Raw genomic sequence first — 19508 nt, 5'->3', positions numbered from 1 at the left:
CCGGGCTGTAATTAACCTCTGTCTTTCAAAAAATCTCTGCCTTCCGCTCTCTGTGTTCCATAAACACTCCCATGCCCTCATGATATCTTAAATACCTCCTAGAGAATCAAGTGTCTCCAAACTTTTCACTTGGTCAACTAGGTGATGATATTGTAACTATTAGAGGCCCTTCAGGATAAGGAACATGTATGGGTGCAGGGAGTGAACTTTTCAGATGTGCAATTTACAGTCCCTCTAAAACATCCAGGAAGAATTGTTCTCCCATTAGAGCCTTTTACTGAGGGATGAAGTTAAAACAGAACAGTCTGGGCTTCAGACACCAGACAAGAATGTGACAGAAGGGGAATACAGTAGCAGCAATGGGCTCCCCCTTTTGACCAGCCAAGAAGAAGATGTGAAGGGAGGTAGAGTGGCTTCAGGGAGAAAAGGGAGTTTGTGACCCCAGCATCTTTGCTTTAAGAATGAAACCTTGCTCCCAAACATTTTCTCCATGCTGCTTAAAAGTCTACCAATTAGATTAATTTGAGTTAATATTCAAATATCTCAAAATGAGACCATCGTTCTTTCATCTCTTCCTGTAAGTTGGTTTCATAAACACTTGTTTCCTTCCTTGCTTTATCAAGGTTTCTAAGAGGGTGAAACAGAACCACACTCTTGGGACCCTAGATTATAAGACCAACACAAAAGTGGTGGGGTGAACAATCACTGAACAGAAAAAGATGCTGATAACTTTTGTTCTGGTATCAACCCAGAGCCACGAGGCCAAAGGAAGGCCAGGCCACTGATGTGAACCTTGCATCTGAGCCCTGTTTTCAGGCATTACCTCCAGGGTTTCCAAGGTTCCAGACTTGTGTTCTCTTACTGTAGAGTCCCTAGCTGTGGGCTCCAAGTTAGTCCTAGACGTTGGCAAAAACAATACAAATGCCATGTGTGTCCCCCTATTTATCCTGGGGGCTGTTTTCAAATTTAATCCAGCTCACTATGGCCCCAGGAAGCATTCTGTTCTCTCTCCCATCTTCAAGGTCAAGAACTTGAGTCCTGATTGTTGAGAAAAGCCAGACTTCTCCTAGGAAAGAAACATCTTTGTTAGAGAAGTCTGTGTCAGATTATTTTGTCTGTTAACAGCAGAACCAGAAGATAATGAGGACTATTTGAAAGAGAGTAGCATTGACAAACGGTACACATTTTTGAACTCATGTCAAAGTACAAACTCCTATTTCATTTCGTTTTCTAAGGCTCTGAATAACTTATAGACAATTTAATTGCCTGTATTTGGAATAGGGAATTCCTAAAATGCTGAGTATAATATTTGGACTTAAAGAAAAAGACACCATAATAGAGGCCATTGTTCAAGTAAGTAGAGACAGGTTCATGTATTTCAAACCTTGGATAAAATATAAAGAAGATCATTGAGCTCTAATTTGAAAGAATTCCACTGAAAGCCCCAGAAAACAATCCACTGTGAGAATATGAGACAGAATTATAATATTTACTGGACAATTGTTTGCTAAGAAGCATTTATTTTATATCACTTTTTAACAAGACCAAACTGTCAAACTGTTTAAAATTCCATTGGAAAAATGTGAATTATCACAAAATTGTTTACTTTTTTATCCTTTCATGTATATTGGATTACTCATGGAAGACAATGGAAAGAATCTGAGAAATCCTAGTTTTAGGAGTAACTCAGACTGCATTTCAGAAATATTATAGACTGTGTAAACCAATGCGACTTTTGGACATGTATTAACATAGCTGCAATACTATTGGTGCTGTGTAAGGCACAAAGAAATGACAAACTCCAGCATTATCAGCAGAGATGATCCTTTGGAAGATGATGGTGCAAGTTAAACATTCTTCCCGTACATATAGTGATCATAGGAAAAAAAGAATCATCTTTATCTTGTTTTGCTAAATACCATTAGCTCCAGCAGCTATGATTCATAACTCATCCAAATAATACAGGTCCTTTTAAACGGGCTCTGGAATTATGGAATTATCACCTATGAAGGTATTGCAATCATATATATCCTAGATCATTCACCGAACATACATCCATGTAAAATCATGTTTAGAACAAGGCTGAATTTTCTTGGTATTAAAATCACTTTTGATTATTCATTCTAATACCAAATGGGCATTTCCACCTTTTTCTATGTCTGAGTTTCAGAGACAGATAACTTACAATGATGCAACAGTTCTTAGCTGCATGAGGATCACCTGGAGGGCTTGTCACAGCAGATGGCTGGGCCCGCCTCCAAGTTTCTGAGTCAGTACAACTAAGGTGGGGCAGAGAATGTGCTTCTAACAAGTTCCATGGGATGCTGATGCTGCATTCCTGGGAACCACACTTTGAGTACCACTGCAATAAAGGAATCTGGGTAGCAGAGCTAAAAGCAACTTTAGGAAAAAAGTCTTTATGTATGGGTCTGGCTGGTATTGTAGAAAATGAAAAGAAATCCAAGCTTTCCCCTAAAGGCCCAGCCTCTCTGTGGCCTCCACCTCCACACAGAGCCCTCTGCCTCCTGGTTTTCCAGTTCTGTCTTTCCTACCTCCAGTTCTCAAAAGCGCTTGCATATCTTGCTACCTTAATTTACCCTAAAATGTAACTTAATCACAGCAGTTAGTCCTCTCAGAGACCTTTGCATTTTGAAGTGGATCAAAACTGTAAACACAATAAATGAAATCTGAACAATGAAAAGGCATTAATTTTAAATGGGAAAAACTTTGTTACATCTTCACTCTCTTGCCTTCATTACACCAGAGTGACCTAAAAGTCAAATCTCTCCATGCTACTTTCTTACTCAAAGTCTTCAGTGACTGTCCTTCTCCTACAGGCAAATTTTAAATGCTTAGCCAGACTTCCAGGCCTTTCATTTCAGTTATTATATTGTTCAACTCTGTTTGTTCTTTAAATCTTCTAGCTCATTGGTAAACATTTCTTGTATCTTCTCAGTCTGTGCCTCTGTTCTTTTTCTGAGATCTTGGATCATCTTTACTTTACTATCATTACTCTGAATTCTTTTTCAAGTAGATTGCCTATCTCCATTTCACTTAGTTATTCTTCTTGGGTTTTAACTTGTTCCTTTGCCTGGAACATATTTCTCTGCTGTCTCATTTTGTCTCTCTGTGTTTGTGGTCTCTGTTCTGCAGACTGCAGGACTGTAGTTCCTCTTGCTTCTGGTGTCTGCCCCCTGGTGGGTGAGATTGGTCCAAGGGCTCGTGCAGGCTTCCTGGTGGGTGGGACTTGTGCCTGCCCACTGGTGGGTAGAACTGGGGTTTGTCCCTCTGGTGGACAGGGCCGTGTCAAGAGGTGTGTTTAGAGGCAGCTGTGGGTTCAGTACGACTTTAGGCAGCTTGTTTGTTGATGCGTGGGGCTGTGTTCCCACCCCATTGGTTGTTTGGCCTGAGGTGTCCCAGCACTGGAGGCTGCAGGCTGTTGGATGGGGCCAGGTCTTGGTGCCAAAATGGCGACCTTCAGGACAGCTCACAGTGATGAGCTCTGGGGTCTCTGCCAATAGTGTCCTTATCCCCACAGTGAGCCACAGCCAACCCTCACCTCCCCAGGAGACCCTCCAAGATCTGCAGGTAGGTCTGGCCCAGTCTCCTACGGAGTCACTGCTTTGCCCTGAGTCCCAGTGCACGTGAAACCTTGTGTGCATCCTCCAGGAGTGGAGTCTCTTTTTCCCCCAGTCCTGTGGAACTCCTGCACTCAAGCCCTGTTGTCTTTCAAAACCAAATGCTCTGGGGGCTCCTCCTCCTGATGCCAGACCCCCAGGCTGGGGAGCCTGATGTGGGGCTCAGAACTCTCACTCCTGTGGGAGAACCTCTGTGATATATTTATTTTCCAGTTTGTGGGTCACCCACCCAGTGGGTATGGGATTTGATTATATCGCTAAAGTGCCCCTCCTACCATCTCATTGTGGCTTCTTCTTTGTCTTTGGATGTAGGTTATCTGTTTTTGTAGGTTCTAGTCTTTTTTGTTGATGGTTATTCAGCAGTTAGTTGTGATTTTGGTGTTTTCATGAGCGGAAGTGAGCTCAAGTCCTTCTACTCCACCATCTTGTTCTTGTCTCCTCTCAGGCCTTTCAATATATCCCACTACCTACCTATTCAACCTCATCAGCCACCTCTCCCTCCTTCCACTTTATATACAACAATACTGAACTGTTTCAAACTCTCTGAAAATGTCCTATTCTCAGGATCAGCTACATAATTTCTAGGCCCCAGTAAAATATAAAATTGCAGGACCCTTTGATCAAAATGCAGTAAAGACTTTCAAGACAACAACAACAGAGCTTTTGTCCAAGTACAGAGGTCTGAGCATGGGGCCCTATGGACTGCAGGTCACATGCCCATGAAGCAACCCTGACTATTCTGGAGACATAATCCCTAAATCCCTTGGCGCTTGTCTTGAGGCATCACAGAGAAACAGCAAAAAGTTTTTATTTCCTTTTGCTCTGAATTAGTATCTTTAGATTTGCTGAACTTCGAATGCAAGAAAGCATGTGAGCATCACCAAGCATTTGTTCATTTTTCAGGAAAGCTCTTGCATAGACAGAGAGCTCAATGTATTACCTTGATCCTGGCACCACTGACTCTCCTTACACCACTGTCATGGTCTCCCCCTCTTTGGTACCTTTGGTACTAGTCCCTCCTCCTGCAATGCCATTCACCTGCTTCTCATCTGATAACCCCCCACTCATGCATCAGCTGCTCAGCCTATGCTCCTCCTGGACTGTGAACCCTCTCCCAACACCCGGGGCACACTCGACACTTGGTGCAGTCTTGACTTGAGAGGTGAGTTCACTGGGTTTTGATCATGTTCACATGAACATCTTATTCACTAGACTCCAGGTGATTCCAGGGCATCGACAGTGCCTTCGTCTCTGTATCTGCAGAATCTAGTACAATGCCTGGATTTCGGGAGGGACTCAAAAATGCTTATTAAATGAAAGGATTGGTGATCACACATTATAACATTTTTCACTAATTCAAAGATAGTTTCTCAGAAGAAAGATAGCTTAAATGTGATTCAGTCTTTTGGAACTACTAGGTGAGGTGGTCAATTTACCTCAGAGAGAGGACACTTTGAGGCAAGAACCAAACTCCTTGGTCTCTCAAACCTAATCTAGGTGGGTGTGACCCCCAGAGATGTGTTCAGTCCTGCTCAGTGGAGGAATCTAACACACGGGAGAGTCTTCAAGAATCATCAAGAATGCCTTTCCTAGACTGGTTTCATGTGGGAACTTTGATTCTTCATTCAAATATCAGCACTTGTTTGAGGCCTACAGTCAGTTTTCCAGGGCTGATGATCTGGTCTGTGGTTGATTTAGGTCCTTTGCCCCTCTTCCTCTTTCATGACTTCTGACATTTCACTGTTGCTCTAGCATGAGTGGGTGGAGAAAAACCTTACGAGCTGAAATTCAAACCAGTAATGTCTACTTTTTGCAAATGCATAGTTCATCTATGAATTTCATGTACTCCACCTCTTCATCCCTGGCTGACACGTAAAATTTGAGCACTGGCAGGATATCTTATTTACTTAGGTATTTTTCTCCAACTTGCATATATATACTCTTTTAGGCATGTTTTTAGACAATAGCCAAGAAACTTTTTTTTTACTATAATCTTTGCAGTTACCTTTTAGCGATTGGTATGTACTTTGTCCTTGCAAACAGTCTAGGACTGAGGCAGCATCTGGTAGGGTTTTTCTGGCCAGGCAAGGAGAAAGAGAGCTAGTTGTTCCTGACTTTCTCCCTAGATTGCTGCTTCTCAGTCTTTCTCTCTTTACCACTGTTTGCTCTCTTGAAGCTGATGGGCTTCCATCCCTCACAATGCCTCCAGCCCTGTGGACATCATGAATGAGCTGGGACAAATGGGTCTGAACCTAAATCTCAAAAGGCAAGAACATCCCCATGTTAGATTCATCTTCAGACAGTTACATCCACCAGCTGCTCTGAAATCAAATCCTGGCTGCCTAAACCAAGCCACTAGTTATGGAGTGACAGGGAGCACATGCAGAAGTCTGCATTGAACCAGGAACCCATCTCAATAGAGCGGTCACTTTGTCCATTGCTTGGATGTGAATGGTTCTGTTCTACTCTGAACCTGTTGGGGTGGACTTTTTATTCCTTTACGCTGAGCTTTGTCACCATGTGTTCCCAATCTGAGCCCTGTTTGCTCAGACTCTTAATTCGTTTAGGAGCCTTGGAAGCTGCTTTTCTAGAGTTAATCTGGACTCGCTGGAAGAGAGTTCAACAGGTTCTATAGTTTATGCCAATCTAATACCTGAACCCGCTCTCTCACTGCCATACCTGGGGTGTGTATTACCTTTCCCTGAATACTACCGAGGATGGAAAATTAACTGCTGTCTGAGGTCACCCACTTAATCCTGAGTAGCTCTTTTAGAAATATCTTCTTTTCATAAACCAGATGTCAGCTAAAGTCAACTCGCCCTTTTAGATTTAAATGAAATTGTTTTGAATTCTCATGCCTTATGAGGTAAGCCATTTAGAGACTTTTTCAAGCTCTGTTAATCTTTGGCATGTGGACAGGAGGTTGTTTACAGTTGTCCTGGCCACCTCTGGCTAAGGCCTGATCACTCCACGTATGGCCCCTCTCTTGTCTATGCCTGGTCTCCCTTCTGTTTTCCCTGTCCCTCCACACCAAGCGGTCACCTTGTTCCTGTTTCAGCATTCCCCTTGAGCCCGTCTCAAACACAAGGCTGTTTAAGTGTGTGCACCACACTGTTATAGGAGAATTGGGGCAACTGTTGGAGATTTTAGAGCAGCAACCAACTTATGATTAAATATTAGACATTCCTAGGCTTGAAAACCTTTCAGCCATCTCATCACCAGGGGCCTCTCTCCCTGGACACTTTCTCTGTAGCTCCCACCTCCCACCATGCTTGGCCTCTTCTCTTAACTCTTCCCCTTTTCTGTCTAACTTCTTGCTTATATCCCAAATTCCAGTTAACTTTCTCTGTAGAGAAACTTGGTGTTGCTTTTGTCTTCTTCAAGACTTGACCTTGGGACCTCCTGTCCCACACCCAGGGCAGTTTATCAATGTGTTTTCCCCAAAATAGCCCTATCCCTAAAAGTCTTGTGCCAGATGTTACCCTGTCCCCATGTGGTTACCTAAAGCCCAGGTCGGACTCACTGTCACTTCTACCCAGTTCATTACAACCTGCCCTGTCTTGGCCGACCCTTTGCTCTGGGGACACTGCTGAAGACAGAAAGAACACAGGCTTTGGAGTTAAATCACTTTGAAACCCAGATGTACTACTCATCCGTTTTGTGACACCTTTTCTAGACCACGTTCCTCAGCTCTGAAATGTTGATAATTATATCTTCTAAAGGATTTGTGTGAGAGTTTGACTAGGAATATACCATGTCTGACAGATAGTAGACACCAGAAGTTTTATTTCCTTTTCATAAAATAAAATGGAGAACAGGCTTGAAAATCTCCCAAGCCAATAAAACCATTGAAGTTATGTAAGCAAAATTAAATCTAGCTTGTTTCATGAACATAAGCACAACTTAACTTAGGTTATTTCTTGTAAATGCCACAGATAATCATAAAAGAAATTTAATTCATCTTCCTTAAATGGTGTAAGATAATCACTTTTAACCAATCCTCTGTCATCTGGAAACCACCACTGAAATAACCAATCACTGTGAAGGGAAACACCTTCCTCATTTTCAGTTTATGAGCATCTCATAACCTCATATCTCTGTGCTTCATACCAGTTTGGGGTTTGAAGTACCCCTCATGGTGAACAATTTTTTTCTCACTCAATAAAATATTCACATCAAGTAAAGCTCTCTAGTTTTCTTTTAACACTTTCCTCTCTGCCAGCCTCAAACTTCAGCACTGATGAGGATGAAACTTCCCCAGCCTGGCTGGATGCCTGTTTACTTTGACCTCTGACCCCTACCTACTTGATATCTCAGCTCGCCTGGACATTGAAGATGGTCCCTGCTTTGGCTGTCATCAGTCAGCCACTCCCACTCCATGCTCCAGATGTCTGGAACTACTCAGTGTTCCCAAACTTACTTTTTCTCATCTCTGGAGTCCTGCGATGCTATTCTCTGCCTTTTCACATGGGCAGCTTCTACTCAGGCTTCACCTAAATATCACCCTCTCTTCCAGAAAACCACCCCTGATTCTCCAAGACTGAGTTGGATGTCACTGCTACATTTTCCTCTAGCACCCTGTAAACATCCCCATGACGTCCCCCAGCATAGGGTTTTAAAATCACTGGTTACTTGGCCTCCCTGTAGACTATAAGCTTCCTGAGGCAGAAGTAGACTCTTTTTTTTTTTTTTTTTTTTTGCGGTACACAGGCCTCTCACTGCCTTGGCCTCTCCCATTGCGGAGCACAGGCTCCGGACGTGCAGGCCCAGCAGCCATGGCCCACGGGCCCACCCTCTCTGCAGCATGTGGAATCCTCCTGGACCGGGGCACGAACCCGTGTCCCCTGCATTGGCAGGCGGACTCTCAACCACTGCGCCACCAGGGAAGCCCAGAAGTAGACTCTTATCAACGTTTTATCCCTAGGCAGAGGCACATAGCAAGCCTTCAAGAATGTTTGTATTTTCTTTGCTTTAGGAGATAGGTCCAAAAAAATATTGCCACGATTTATGTCAAAGAGTGTTCTGCTTATGTTTTTTTCTAGGAGTTTTATGGTTTCATGTCTTACATTTAGGCCTTTAATCCATTTTGAGCTTTTTTTTTTGTATATGGTGTGAGGAAATGTTCTAATTTCATTCTTTTACATGTAGAAGTCTAGCTTTCCCAGCACCACGTATTGAAGAGACTATCTTTTTTCCTTTGTATATTCTTGCCTCCTTTGTCATAGATTAATTGACCATAGGTGAGTGGGTTTATTTCTCAGCTCTCTATTCTGTTCTTTTAATCTATGTGTTTGTTTTGTGCCAGTACCATGCTATTTTGATTACTGTAGCTTTGTAGTATAGTTTGAAGTCAGGGAGAATGATACCTCCAGTTTTGTTCATTTTTCTCAAGATTGCTTTGGCAATTCAGGGTCTTTTGTGGTTCCATATAATTTTTAATATTATGTGTTCTAGTTCTCTGAAAAATGTCATGGATATTTTGATAGGAATTGCATTAAAATCTGTAGATTGCTCTGGATAGTACGGAGAGTATTACACTTAGTGAAATAAGTCAGACAAAGAAAGACAAATACTCTGTTACTTACATGTGAAACCTAAAAACTAAAACAAATGAATATGTATAACAAAACAGACTCACAGATATAGAGAATAAACTAGTGGTTATCAGTGTGGAGAGGGGAGGGGTGAGGGGTGAGATAGGGGTAAAGGATTAAGAGATACAAGCTACTATGTATAAAATAAATAGGCTACAAGGATACATTGTATAGCACAGGGAAATATAGCCATTATTCTGTAATAACTTTAAATGGAGTAAAATCTAGAAAAATATTGAATCACTAAGTCGTACACCTGAAACTAATGTAATATTATAAATCAACTATACTTCAATTTAAAAAAATGAATATTTGTAGTTGAATAAATCCATACTGCCTCGCTTCCATGCTGTGTGACTACTCACAGTCCTGACAAGACAGACAATAAGCCTAACCTTTTAATCAGTTGACAACCATCTTTCTTCCCCCTTACCATCACTGCCCCCAACCACATATACATTACCATAAGAATGTATTTCTCTGAGCAGTAAAGATGTAAGATCTATATTTCACTTATCGTTGATAAAAGAAGTTGTATAAAATGGATGAGACATCTAGATAAAGAACAATAAACTGTAAAAATGTTCGGCGAATGAGAGCTCAGATGCTCTAGTTAAATGGCATTTCATAATTGATAGATAACACTGGGAAGAGGGAGAAATATTTAATGAGAGATTGTGGAAAAGGCAAAAGTAAAAACACAATTTGTGAACACAGTGGTTGATGCAAGGGCTTTTCCAGTCCTACAGACAATATAATACCTTACCTTTGTTGTACTCCATGGTTAACCAGTGCTTGCATATGCAGAAGGAAAGAAATTTTCTTCCTGCCTCTCCCTTTGTTTGCCTATCTTGGAAATAGCTTCAGAGATAAGAGACATTCAGTTATGGCTCACAGATATAACTGAGCTGTCCTGCACAAGTAGTTCTTAAAACAAGTCCAGAAATTTCCAAATGGAATTAGAAGCACTGAGATCACCATGAAGATGCAAGAGAGCTAGTCAGAGATGACCAAGAAAGTGTGCTGTCCTCTCATTTGGCATCTCATGAGTAGCTCCTCAGGCCTCCTGAAAGAAAATAAATTAGAGATGCCATGATAGCTGTCACAATCCACATCTCACTAACATGCAATGTTTAAAAATTTTAAGTGAACAAATAAAATACCTTGGAACATATTCTCTGTTTCGGGGCTAAACAATTTCGTTTTAACTATATAAAATTCCAAACCAAAGCCCTTAAGTGTAAACAGTTAGTAGTAAAATTGGTACAAAGTAAAGATGATCATGATTATGATTTATGGATGTACCATATGGATTATCTTAATTGCAAAACTAGCTCAGCCTCTGATGTGGTTGGAGTCCCGGGACAGAGGTTAACAGAAAGCACCACTGCCCACTTAGCCAGGCGTACCCTTGCTTCAGACTAGGGCGTACCCTTGCTTCAGACTAGGGCATTCCTTTTGGTGGGGGGAAAGAGCTGTATGATTTCACTGGCATTTCCATATGAGAGATGACGTCTAAGAGAAAGCAAGACATTTGGTTGCTTGGAGGGACTGTTCTATAGATGATTTTAGGCAAGTTATTTGCCTCTGAGGCTCAGATGCTCATTTGCACAGAGGGTAGAAAAATGAATGCAAGTATTAGAAAACAGGTCTGGCTGTTGTAACAGAAGTCAAAATACTTGTGGCTCAAAAGAGGCAGGAGTTTATTTCTCTCTCATGACACCGTCTGACCATAACCAATCTGGACTCCACAGTTTCAGGACCAGGCTCCTCTGGTCCTGTTTTGCATCTTTAACACTCAACTTTCATCTCCGGGCTAAAACTGTCTGTTCCCAACTCCCGCCTTCATGTCTGCTTTGCAGCCAGTTGGAGAGAAGAGGATGAAGCGGGGCATAATCCTTCCCTTTTCAGGGGTGCAAAAGGCACGTCACTTACATCCCTTCTGCTCACATCCCATTGGCACTTAGTCACATGGTCACATCAGTCTGTAAGATGAGCTAGAAGATGGAGTCTTTAGCTGAGGTGCCACATGCCCAGCTAAACTTTAGGACTTTCTTGCTAAGGAAGAAAGGGAGAACATATACTCAAGGGCAGCTAGCAATTGTCCTTAGCATTTCTTGTGACCTTCTGCTAAAATAATAGGTAAAACGTTTGATACAAAGTCAATGTTAAACAAAAACTTAAATCAATTTGATTTCATTCTTAATAAAGAGACATAAGTATAAAGTATACGTATATCCACACAGAGGCACACAATGTGGGTCAAATTAAGCATGGCTGAGGTTTGGAGATAAAATGACTCTCACTACATTGGCTTTCTGGCCCTGCTCAGTTTAGGCAGTGAAGGCTTCATCTATGGGCCCAGCCTTGCCCAGTTCCTCAACCACTCCTGACCAGGTTATCCCCAGTAGGCAGTCTTATAGCTAGAGCTATGTTCAGAATCAGGTGTGTCTTGGGTGCGTCCAAATTGCAGCCCACCCTTAACTCCTGATTCATCTCTTCAGTTCCTGCATCTCAGCTCCTACGGCTCTCCTTCCCCCTCTCCACTTGTCCAGACACACCCATGATCAGACTGACCCAAAACATGACACAAAGGAATGTTACCAACAACGCTTTTATATACTGTTCTGCTATTATCATTACCTTTCATGCAGAGTTTCTTTTCTCTCCAAGTTCAAAGAAAACAAAAGAAAAGTAAAGGAGGGGCTTCCCTGGTGGCGCAGTGGTTGGGAGTCCACCTGCCGATGCAGGGGACGTGGGTTCGTGCCCCAGTCCGGGAGGATCCCAGTCCGGGAGGGTTCGTGCAGCGGAGTGGCTGGGCCCGTGGGCCATGGTCACTGGGCCTGTGCGTCTGGAGCCTGGGCTCCGCGACGGGAGAGGCCACAGCAGTGAGAGGCCTGCGTACCGCAAAACAAACAAACAAACAAAACAAAAAGAAAAGGAAAGAAAAGAAAAGAAAAGAAAAAAAAAAGGATGAGATGATCAGAAGCACAGATGGTAGGAAACTATACCAGGGAGAGATGTATCCAGAATGGAAAACAAGACAACAAGAACACACGTACGGCAGTGTTGAGTGGTCACATGGCAGTGATCCAGAAGCTCCAGATAACAATGTAGGAAAACACACGACAAGCCCTCCTACACTGCGTGGGAGGATGGAAGGTGGTGAGAGGGGGAGGAGGGGGACACGCGTCATTCCATGCTCAGATGATTCTCACTTCAGCAGGACATCCACGGAGGACATACCCACAAACTGAGTGAAGAACTATTTGACCATCTGGCAAAGCTACTTTCTAACTAAGGTATTTCACTATTAACCAGGAAAATTTCTACTTAATCTATGGGGTGGCCCCCTGTAGGTAGGTAAACGAATAACATTTTATAACAGGTGTCTTTGGGGCTTTCTCTGTCAAAAATGCAATAGACCAATTAGAACAGGACTTGATAAGGGGAGAAATCTCACATGGACTCTAACAGATGAAACAAGAACATAACTAACTCCATGTGAGAGCTTCCAGGGATCTCATGGCCACTCACACTCACACACGGTTCTATAGTTGAGAAGGCTATGGACCTGCCCAGCCCATACAGACTGACAGTGGCAGAGCCGAAAGTAAACCCAAGTACTGGGGGCTCCTGGCCCAAAGAGCCTTGACATGTACTTTCTCATGCCAGAGGAATCTCTTATTCTGAAAAGAAAATATCTCTTGAGGGAAATCATTAATATGTCCTTAAAACCATTTTTTATCAAAAAGGACGAGACCTGCGATGGTGAAACAAGCTCTAAGTGTATAAATAACATCCTCTGACTGTTGTAGGATGACCATGTTCCTGAGGAGTTTGCAGAGTGACAAACGACTTCAGACAGACGTGTGGTCTGGCTGCACATTTTATAAGTGACTTTAGAGGAAATGTTGCTTCAAGAACGCAGGAGAGACTGGTGATCTCAATCAGCTGGGAATGAGGACAATCCTTATTGAATGAGCAGAGAACAAGGTCAGTGTTTACGAAACAACCCTTCCTATTGAGTGAGACAGCACAGGCAGCCTTGGCTGGGGAGGTGCTCCCCGCAAGTGAAGGGCTGCTCAGTTTCACTCATCAGGGCACCCCGAGCAGGGCTCAGTGCGCTCTGGAGAGGGCAGAGAGGAGCAGTCAGACTTCCCAGGTCAGGAACTAAAGCCCTAGGAGCCGGCAGGTGAGTGGGGGCCTGGAAGGCGGCAAGTGGAGGGGAGAAGTGCATTGCCCAAGGATTCAGAGGATCAGGGTTCCAGCCCTAGCTCTGTTCCTAGCTGTCCTGGTTGTGCCGCTTTGAGCTGGTTACTTCGCCTCTTGGGTGAGCTTCAGTTTCCTCCTCTGTAAAAGCAGAGGGTAGCACTACACATCTTCCGGCTCTACAATTCTATTGTCCAGGGATCACTACTCAAACGCCGACAGTCAGTCATGGTTCCCAACCAGAGGCAATTTGCCCCCCTCTCCCCAGGGGACATTGGCAATGTCACCACTGGTTGTCACACAGAAGGAAAAGTGCTACTTCTACTGGCATCTGGTGGGCACAGGACTGAAAAGCTCAACTACCCAGGACAACCCCCTACCAGCAAGAATTATTCAGCCCCAAATCTCAACAGTGCCAAGACTGGAAAACACGAACTGAAAGGACAGTATAATGATGAACTCATTTCAGCCAGTTATTGTCATTTTGCCAGATTTTTTTTTTTAAGAGAATTGAAACATTTCAGTTTTTATGTAAAATATCCCAAATTTAAAATGTCGCCACATGTTAATTTTTTTTTTTAACAAAACACTCAGGCAGCCAAATAAAATAGGGCTTAAGGACAAATCCTGTGTGCAGGCTGTCAACCTGTGAAATCTTATGTAGCCAGCTACTGTCCAAGTAATTAGTACAGTTTAGGTGAAAACACGGATTCTTTTATCTGTGTCAGGTTATCTGAGCCAGATCCAGGCAGGTCGAGGATAATCCACAGGTGTGCGCACACGCGTGTGTGTGTGTGTGTGTGTGTGCGTGATATCATGATAAAAACACTAAGTGAAAGTGTCCAGAGACACTTATCACCTGTGTAACTGGTGGTAGGAATTATTAAATTCTTTGAATAACAGGGTCTCCATTTTCAAGGAAGGCATCACTAGCCTTGCTGTCTACCTCTCCTGGTTGTCACAGAATGTGACCTTGAATGTACCTTGAAGCTGGAGGGAACTTTAGAAATCACCTGATATGTAATTGACTTTGCCCTTGAACTCACAGTCAGTCAGTAGGAAGATGGGGCTCAGAAGCCCCGTGTGCTGACTCCCTGCCCTGAGTTCTTTGAAGAGAGTGACAGGCAGGAAGGTGGGGAGGGGAGAGTGCCCGATGTGTCTTCCCTCCCCACCACCCCCCACTCTTCCAGACGTGGTCCACCCACGCCTGGCCTTCCAGATGTGCCTGAGCAGCACCAGATGTGATCTGAGGATTCAGTGAGAGGGGCTGTGAAAGTGCTCGGGAGCCTGTAAACTCTTACCCTGTCTCCCAAATGCAAGGTTGGTGCCAGTGTTAATTTGTCTCTGATGTGTGACCACAGGCAGCTCTCTGGCCAACGGCAAGGCGAATGCCTGATATTTACCCCAGGGAGGCCTAAGCCCGAGTTGTGACACTTTACCCGTCCTAGAAAAAAACAGGCAAAAGCGGATCAGCATCGTGAGTGTGAGGCCGAGAGGCGGTGGTTTTGCTGCGCCATTAGGATGCAGAGTGCAGGTAAGTTGCTGTCATTTATTAATGGGAGCTAAAGACATCAGAAGATAACTCTCCACGGCCAATCCTGGTTTCAGACAGTAAAAACCCTACCCCCACCAGGCCTTCTCCAAGCCCCTCCCCTACTTTCCTGCCTGAAACCTTGTTCCCTTACATGCCCTGCCGGAGCCTTGTCTCTCTGCTTATCTAAGAGCTTCCATCTCTCACGACGGGACACCAGGTCTCCTTTGAGACTTTGCCCTAATGCAGAGTGTGCCCTTCTGTCCTGCAGCCAAATTTCCCGTCTCATGCCAGGTCAGGGTCCGACCACCCCGTCTGCTCTGATGCCGGCCAAGCCAACTGTGGTCCAGCTCTAAGTTCTTAGCTTCAATTCCATCTTTGCTGAGCACGCTTATTGCGGTTCCGTGGGAGAGGCCCGGGTTTGCGCATCAACATTCAGAGTTCTTTTCCTTCTTTACATATCCTGCTTATTTGGGGCTAAAATGTGTCCCAAGTCCATTGTGAACGTGGCTACTGGTTGTGCTGTCTGTGCAGTGGGTCAGTCAGAATGTACTGGTGTAGCAGCTGCTTCCATGGACACGGCTACTCCGCCAGGTTTTATATTTTTTAGTGTAATGACAGAGCTTCCAGTTACTTACGGCTAAGTCAGCAGCATTAGAAAGTTTGTAGCTGAGTTCTTTCTTACTGTTTTTCATTTCTTTCACTAAAAGACTGTCTTTTAAGGCAGATTTAGGTGCACAGCGAAATTGAGAGGAAAGCAGGGCTTCCCACACAGCCCCTGCTTCCACACATGCATAGCTTCCCTCATTGTCAACGTCTCCCACCAGAGTGGTGCATTTGCTACAACCGATGAACCTATACTGACACAACATCATCACCCAAGTCCACAGTTTACACTAAGGTTCACTCTTTGTATTGTATATTCTACGAGTTTGGACAAATATATCCACCCCTGCAGTATCATTCAGAATAGTTTTATTACCCTAAAAATCCTCTGTGCCCCACATAGTCATCCCTCCTTCCACCCTAGCCCCTAGCAACCACTATTATTTTTACTATCTCCATAGTTTTGCCTTTTCCAGGATGTCATATAATTGGAATCAAACTATATGTAGCCACTTCAAATTGGCCTTTTTCACTTACTATGCTTTTAAGTTTCTTTCATGTCTTTTCATGATCAGAAAGCTCATTTCTTTTTAGTGTGAAATGATATTCCATTGTCTGGATGTACCACAGTTTATTTATCCATTCACCTATTGGAGAACATCTTGGTTGCTTCCAAGTTTTGGCAATTATGAATAAAGCTACTATAAACATCCATGTGCAGATTTTTGTGTGAATATAAGTTTTCAGCTTCTTTGGGTAAATATCAAGGATTGTAATTGCTAGACTGTATAATAAGGGTATGTTTAGTTTTGTAAGAAACCACCAAATTGTCTTCCGCTAAATTGTCACTTTGCATCCCCACCAGCATTTGATATCATCCGTGATCTCCACTTCAGCTATTCTAATAGGTGTGTAGTGGTATCTCATTGTTTTGATATGCATTTTTCTGATGACATATGAAGTGAAGCATCTTTTCATATGCTTATTTGCCATCTATATGTCTTTGGTGAGGTGTCTGTTAAGGTGTTTAGACCATTTTTTGCATTGGTCATTTGTTTCTGATTGTTGAGCTTTAAGAATTCTTTATATATTTTGGACAGAATTCCAGCCACATGTCTGTAACTGTGAGATGGCAGTAAAGAAGGACATGACACAATTAAAAATAGAACTATCATATGATAATCCAGCAATCCCACTTCTGGGTATTTATCCAAAAGAATTGAAATCAGGATCTCACAGAGATACTTGCGCTACCATGTTCATTGCAGCATTATTCACGGTAGCCAAGATAGTGACAACCTAAATGTCCATTGACAGATGAATGGATAAAGAAAATGTGAGATATACATAAAATAAAATAGTATTCAGCCTTTTTAAAAAAGAAGGAAATCTTACCATTTACAACAACATGGATAGACCTGGAGGACATTATACTAAGTGAATTAAGTCAAGCACAGAAAGACAAATACTGTATGATCTCACTTATATGTATAATCTAAAACAGTCAAACTCATAGAAACAGATGGTACACTGATGATTGCCAGGGGTTGGAGCTATGGGGATACGAAGAGGTTGTAATCAAAGGGTACAAAGTTCCAGTTAAATACCATACATTAGTTCAGGATATCTACTATACAGCATAGTGCCTATAGATAGAAATACTATACTGTATACGTAAAATTTTCTAAGATGGTGGATCTTATGTTAAGTGTTCTATTACAAAATAATAATATTAATAGTTATTGTTTTTCTTATAATAAAGGAGGTAGGAGAAAACTTTGGGAGGTGACGGATATGTCTATGGCCTTGATGGTGGTGTCAGTTTCACTGTGAATACTTATTCCCAAACTCATCGAGTTGTATACACTAAATATGTGGAGCTTTTACATGTCAGTCATACCTCAACAAAGCAGTTTTTTTTAAAAGACAAAAATTACAGAACTACGGAATCCTTTGAAGAGGTGGCAGTGACACACCAAGGAGAGAAAGAACCATGTATCTCAGGTGAGTAGCAATCACTGACGATTCAGAAACACATATGAAATAGTTTCTTTTCTTTCTTAAATATACCACAGGAAGGTGAACCTTAATGGGCAGAAAAACCTGATATATGGATTATTTACGGAAAGGACACTGCTGCCTTCAAAATACAATTATCTATTTACTTTGCACGTTATAGGAGGAGCCATTCCATTACACCTGCATATTTTTTTTAAATAAACAAACATAGACCCTACCTACCAGCCAAGTAAGGTGATGCTTGGTGATTCTTTAATCACAGCACATTGCAGAGCTGCTTCCTTTTCCTAGTTTCTGTTTCTATGCATAATTTACAGAGTTGTGCAACATGCAGATGACACATAGAAATCAGAATTAGTACTTTTATGTAGACCATGTTGTTCGTTGCCAGTAAGTTGCCTCCAGATGGCTTGGAAAAGGAATATTGCTTTATACTGTTTTCAACTAAGAAGAGCTACCTGAAAGCATTTACACCTAGTATTCAGTGGAGCTAATTTGTGTCTTCCTCCGCCATGTCACTCAGGTGGACTATATATCACTTAGGGTTTCTTCTTAAGGAAAAATTTCACTGGGATACAGAAGAGTTTAGAAATCTTAAGATGAAAGGTAGAAGAAGAAAACACAAAAGCCAACTGTTTGGGAGAAATCTGGAGCATCCTAAAAGTCACTATAATTAAAACACAGCAGTCTGTAATTATTCCAAAGGGGGAAAAATTGCAAGAAAGGCTCAAAAATGCTAACGTGCTTACCCAAAGCTCTGCCGTATTAGTTCATATTGACTCAGACAGATACAATATCCTCAGATGGACTGAAAACTAGTTGGAAGGTTTAAAACAAAAGAAAATGTAATATAATTAGGCGGGAAAGCAGCGGGTTTGGAGTCACTGGAGCAAAGTTGGGTTTGTTCTGCCATTGACTAACCGATTGAATTTTGGCAATTCATGGGACTTCTCTGTGACTCAGGTTTTGAAACTGCAAAACAGGATACCACCACTTAACCTTGTGTTAAAAGAATGTGTGTAAAGATTGTGTTTTGTTTTCAAATGCTGCTCTTCACACCCTCTACTTGTCTGTTTCTCTTCTCTCCATCCAGTGATAGACAACCTCTTGCTTAACTTCTCCACCCCCAACCACCTACTTCATTTTTATATTCAGATTTTTCTTTAGCATAAGCCTCCAAATTTACAAATTTTGGCCTTTTTTATGTTTCCTAAAGCCAGCATTCAATGTCATATTTTAAAGTAATGTGTTAGTATGTTTATGTTCAGTGTTTCTTCAAATTACTCTCCAAATTAAGAAAAAGTACTCCTCTCCTTACCCCTTGCTCTTTGGTTACCACTGCATCTCCTTGGCTCCTACTATTAGCTAAACTGAATTCACACCTTAGATTCTTGACATGGGTCACGTGGTCAAACATAAAGGGCCTTATTGAGGTGTTCTTCTGATAAAATTGGAGTCACTTCTGTAAGGGTTGAGAGTCTCCCAGTTGCTTGGGAATAATGATTGTAAGTATGTTTCAGCAGTTCTCAAACTTTACTGTATATTAGAGTCATCTGGAAAATAAGTTAAAAACGAAAATTTCTGAAATGTTCTTTAGAAGATTCTGATTCACAAAGTTTAGGTAGGAGACCAGAAATCTGCATTTTAGCAAGCACCCCAGCTGACTCTGATGCAGGTGACCCACGACTACCCCTCTAGAAATGCTGTTAGAGATTATTTAGGTAATTCTAAGAGCAGTCTGGAGTTTTGAATCCTTGTGGTTTAAAAAGGAATATTTTATAAAAGGAGTATTTGCAAAAAGGATTTTTTATATTAAAAATTGTGCTCACATATGTTATCAGAGCACAGACCTGAGTTGGGATGGTAGTTTGTTCACTTGATAACTGTGTCTCTTAGATAAGCTAATTA

General features: G+C 42.2%; 1 protein-coding gene across 2 annotated transcripts in view; it reads right to left on the bottom strand.

Annotated features, from left to right (window-relative positions):
- Positions 1–1014: 1014 nt before the first annotated feature.
- Positions 1015–19508, bottom strand: part of CCDC91 (coiled-coil domain containing 91) — a 416368-nt gene continuing 397874 nt past the window's right edge. Inside the window, exons 14-15 of one of the 2 annotated variants that reach the window (XR_009521176.1) lie at positions 9999–10298; positions 1015–1066 (exon numbers count right to left, since the gene is read on the bottom strand). Coding sequence is in view for 1 of the 2 variants with exons in the window: in XM_060024524.1 (XP_059880507.1) it covers positions 10290–10298 (9 nt within the window). In the remaining variant the exon portion in view is untranslated. Of the gene's footprint in view, positions 1067–9551; positions 10299–19508 lie in introns of those variants that run through there. The other variant, XM_060024524.1, reaches the window with a different exon arrangement.

Source organism: Delphinus delphis, chromosome 11, assembly GCF_949987515.2.
Source record: "Delphinus delphis chromosome 11, mDelDel1.2, whole genome shotgun sequence".
Taxonomy (NCBI): Eukaryota; Metazoa; Chordata; class Mammalia; order Artiodactyla; family Delphinidae; genus Delphinus; species Delphinus delphis.
Note: the sequence above shows the minus strand (reverse complement) of the source record. Positions and strands in the feature narration are given on the sequence as shown.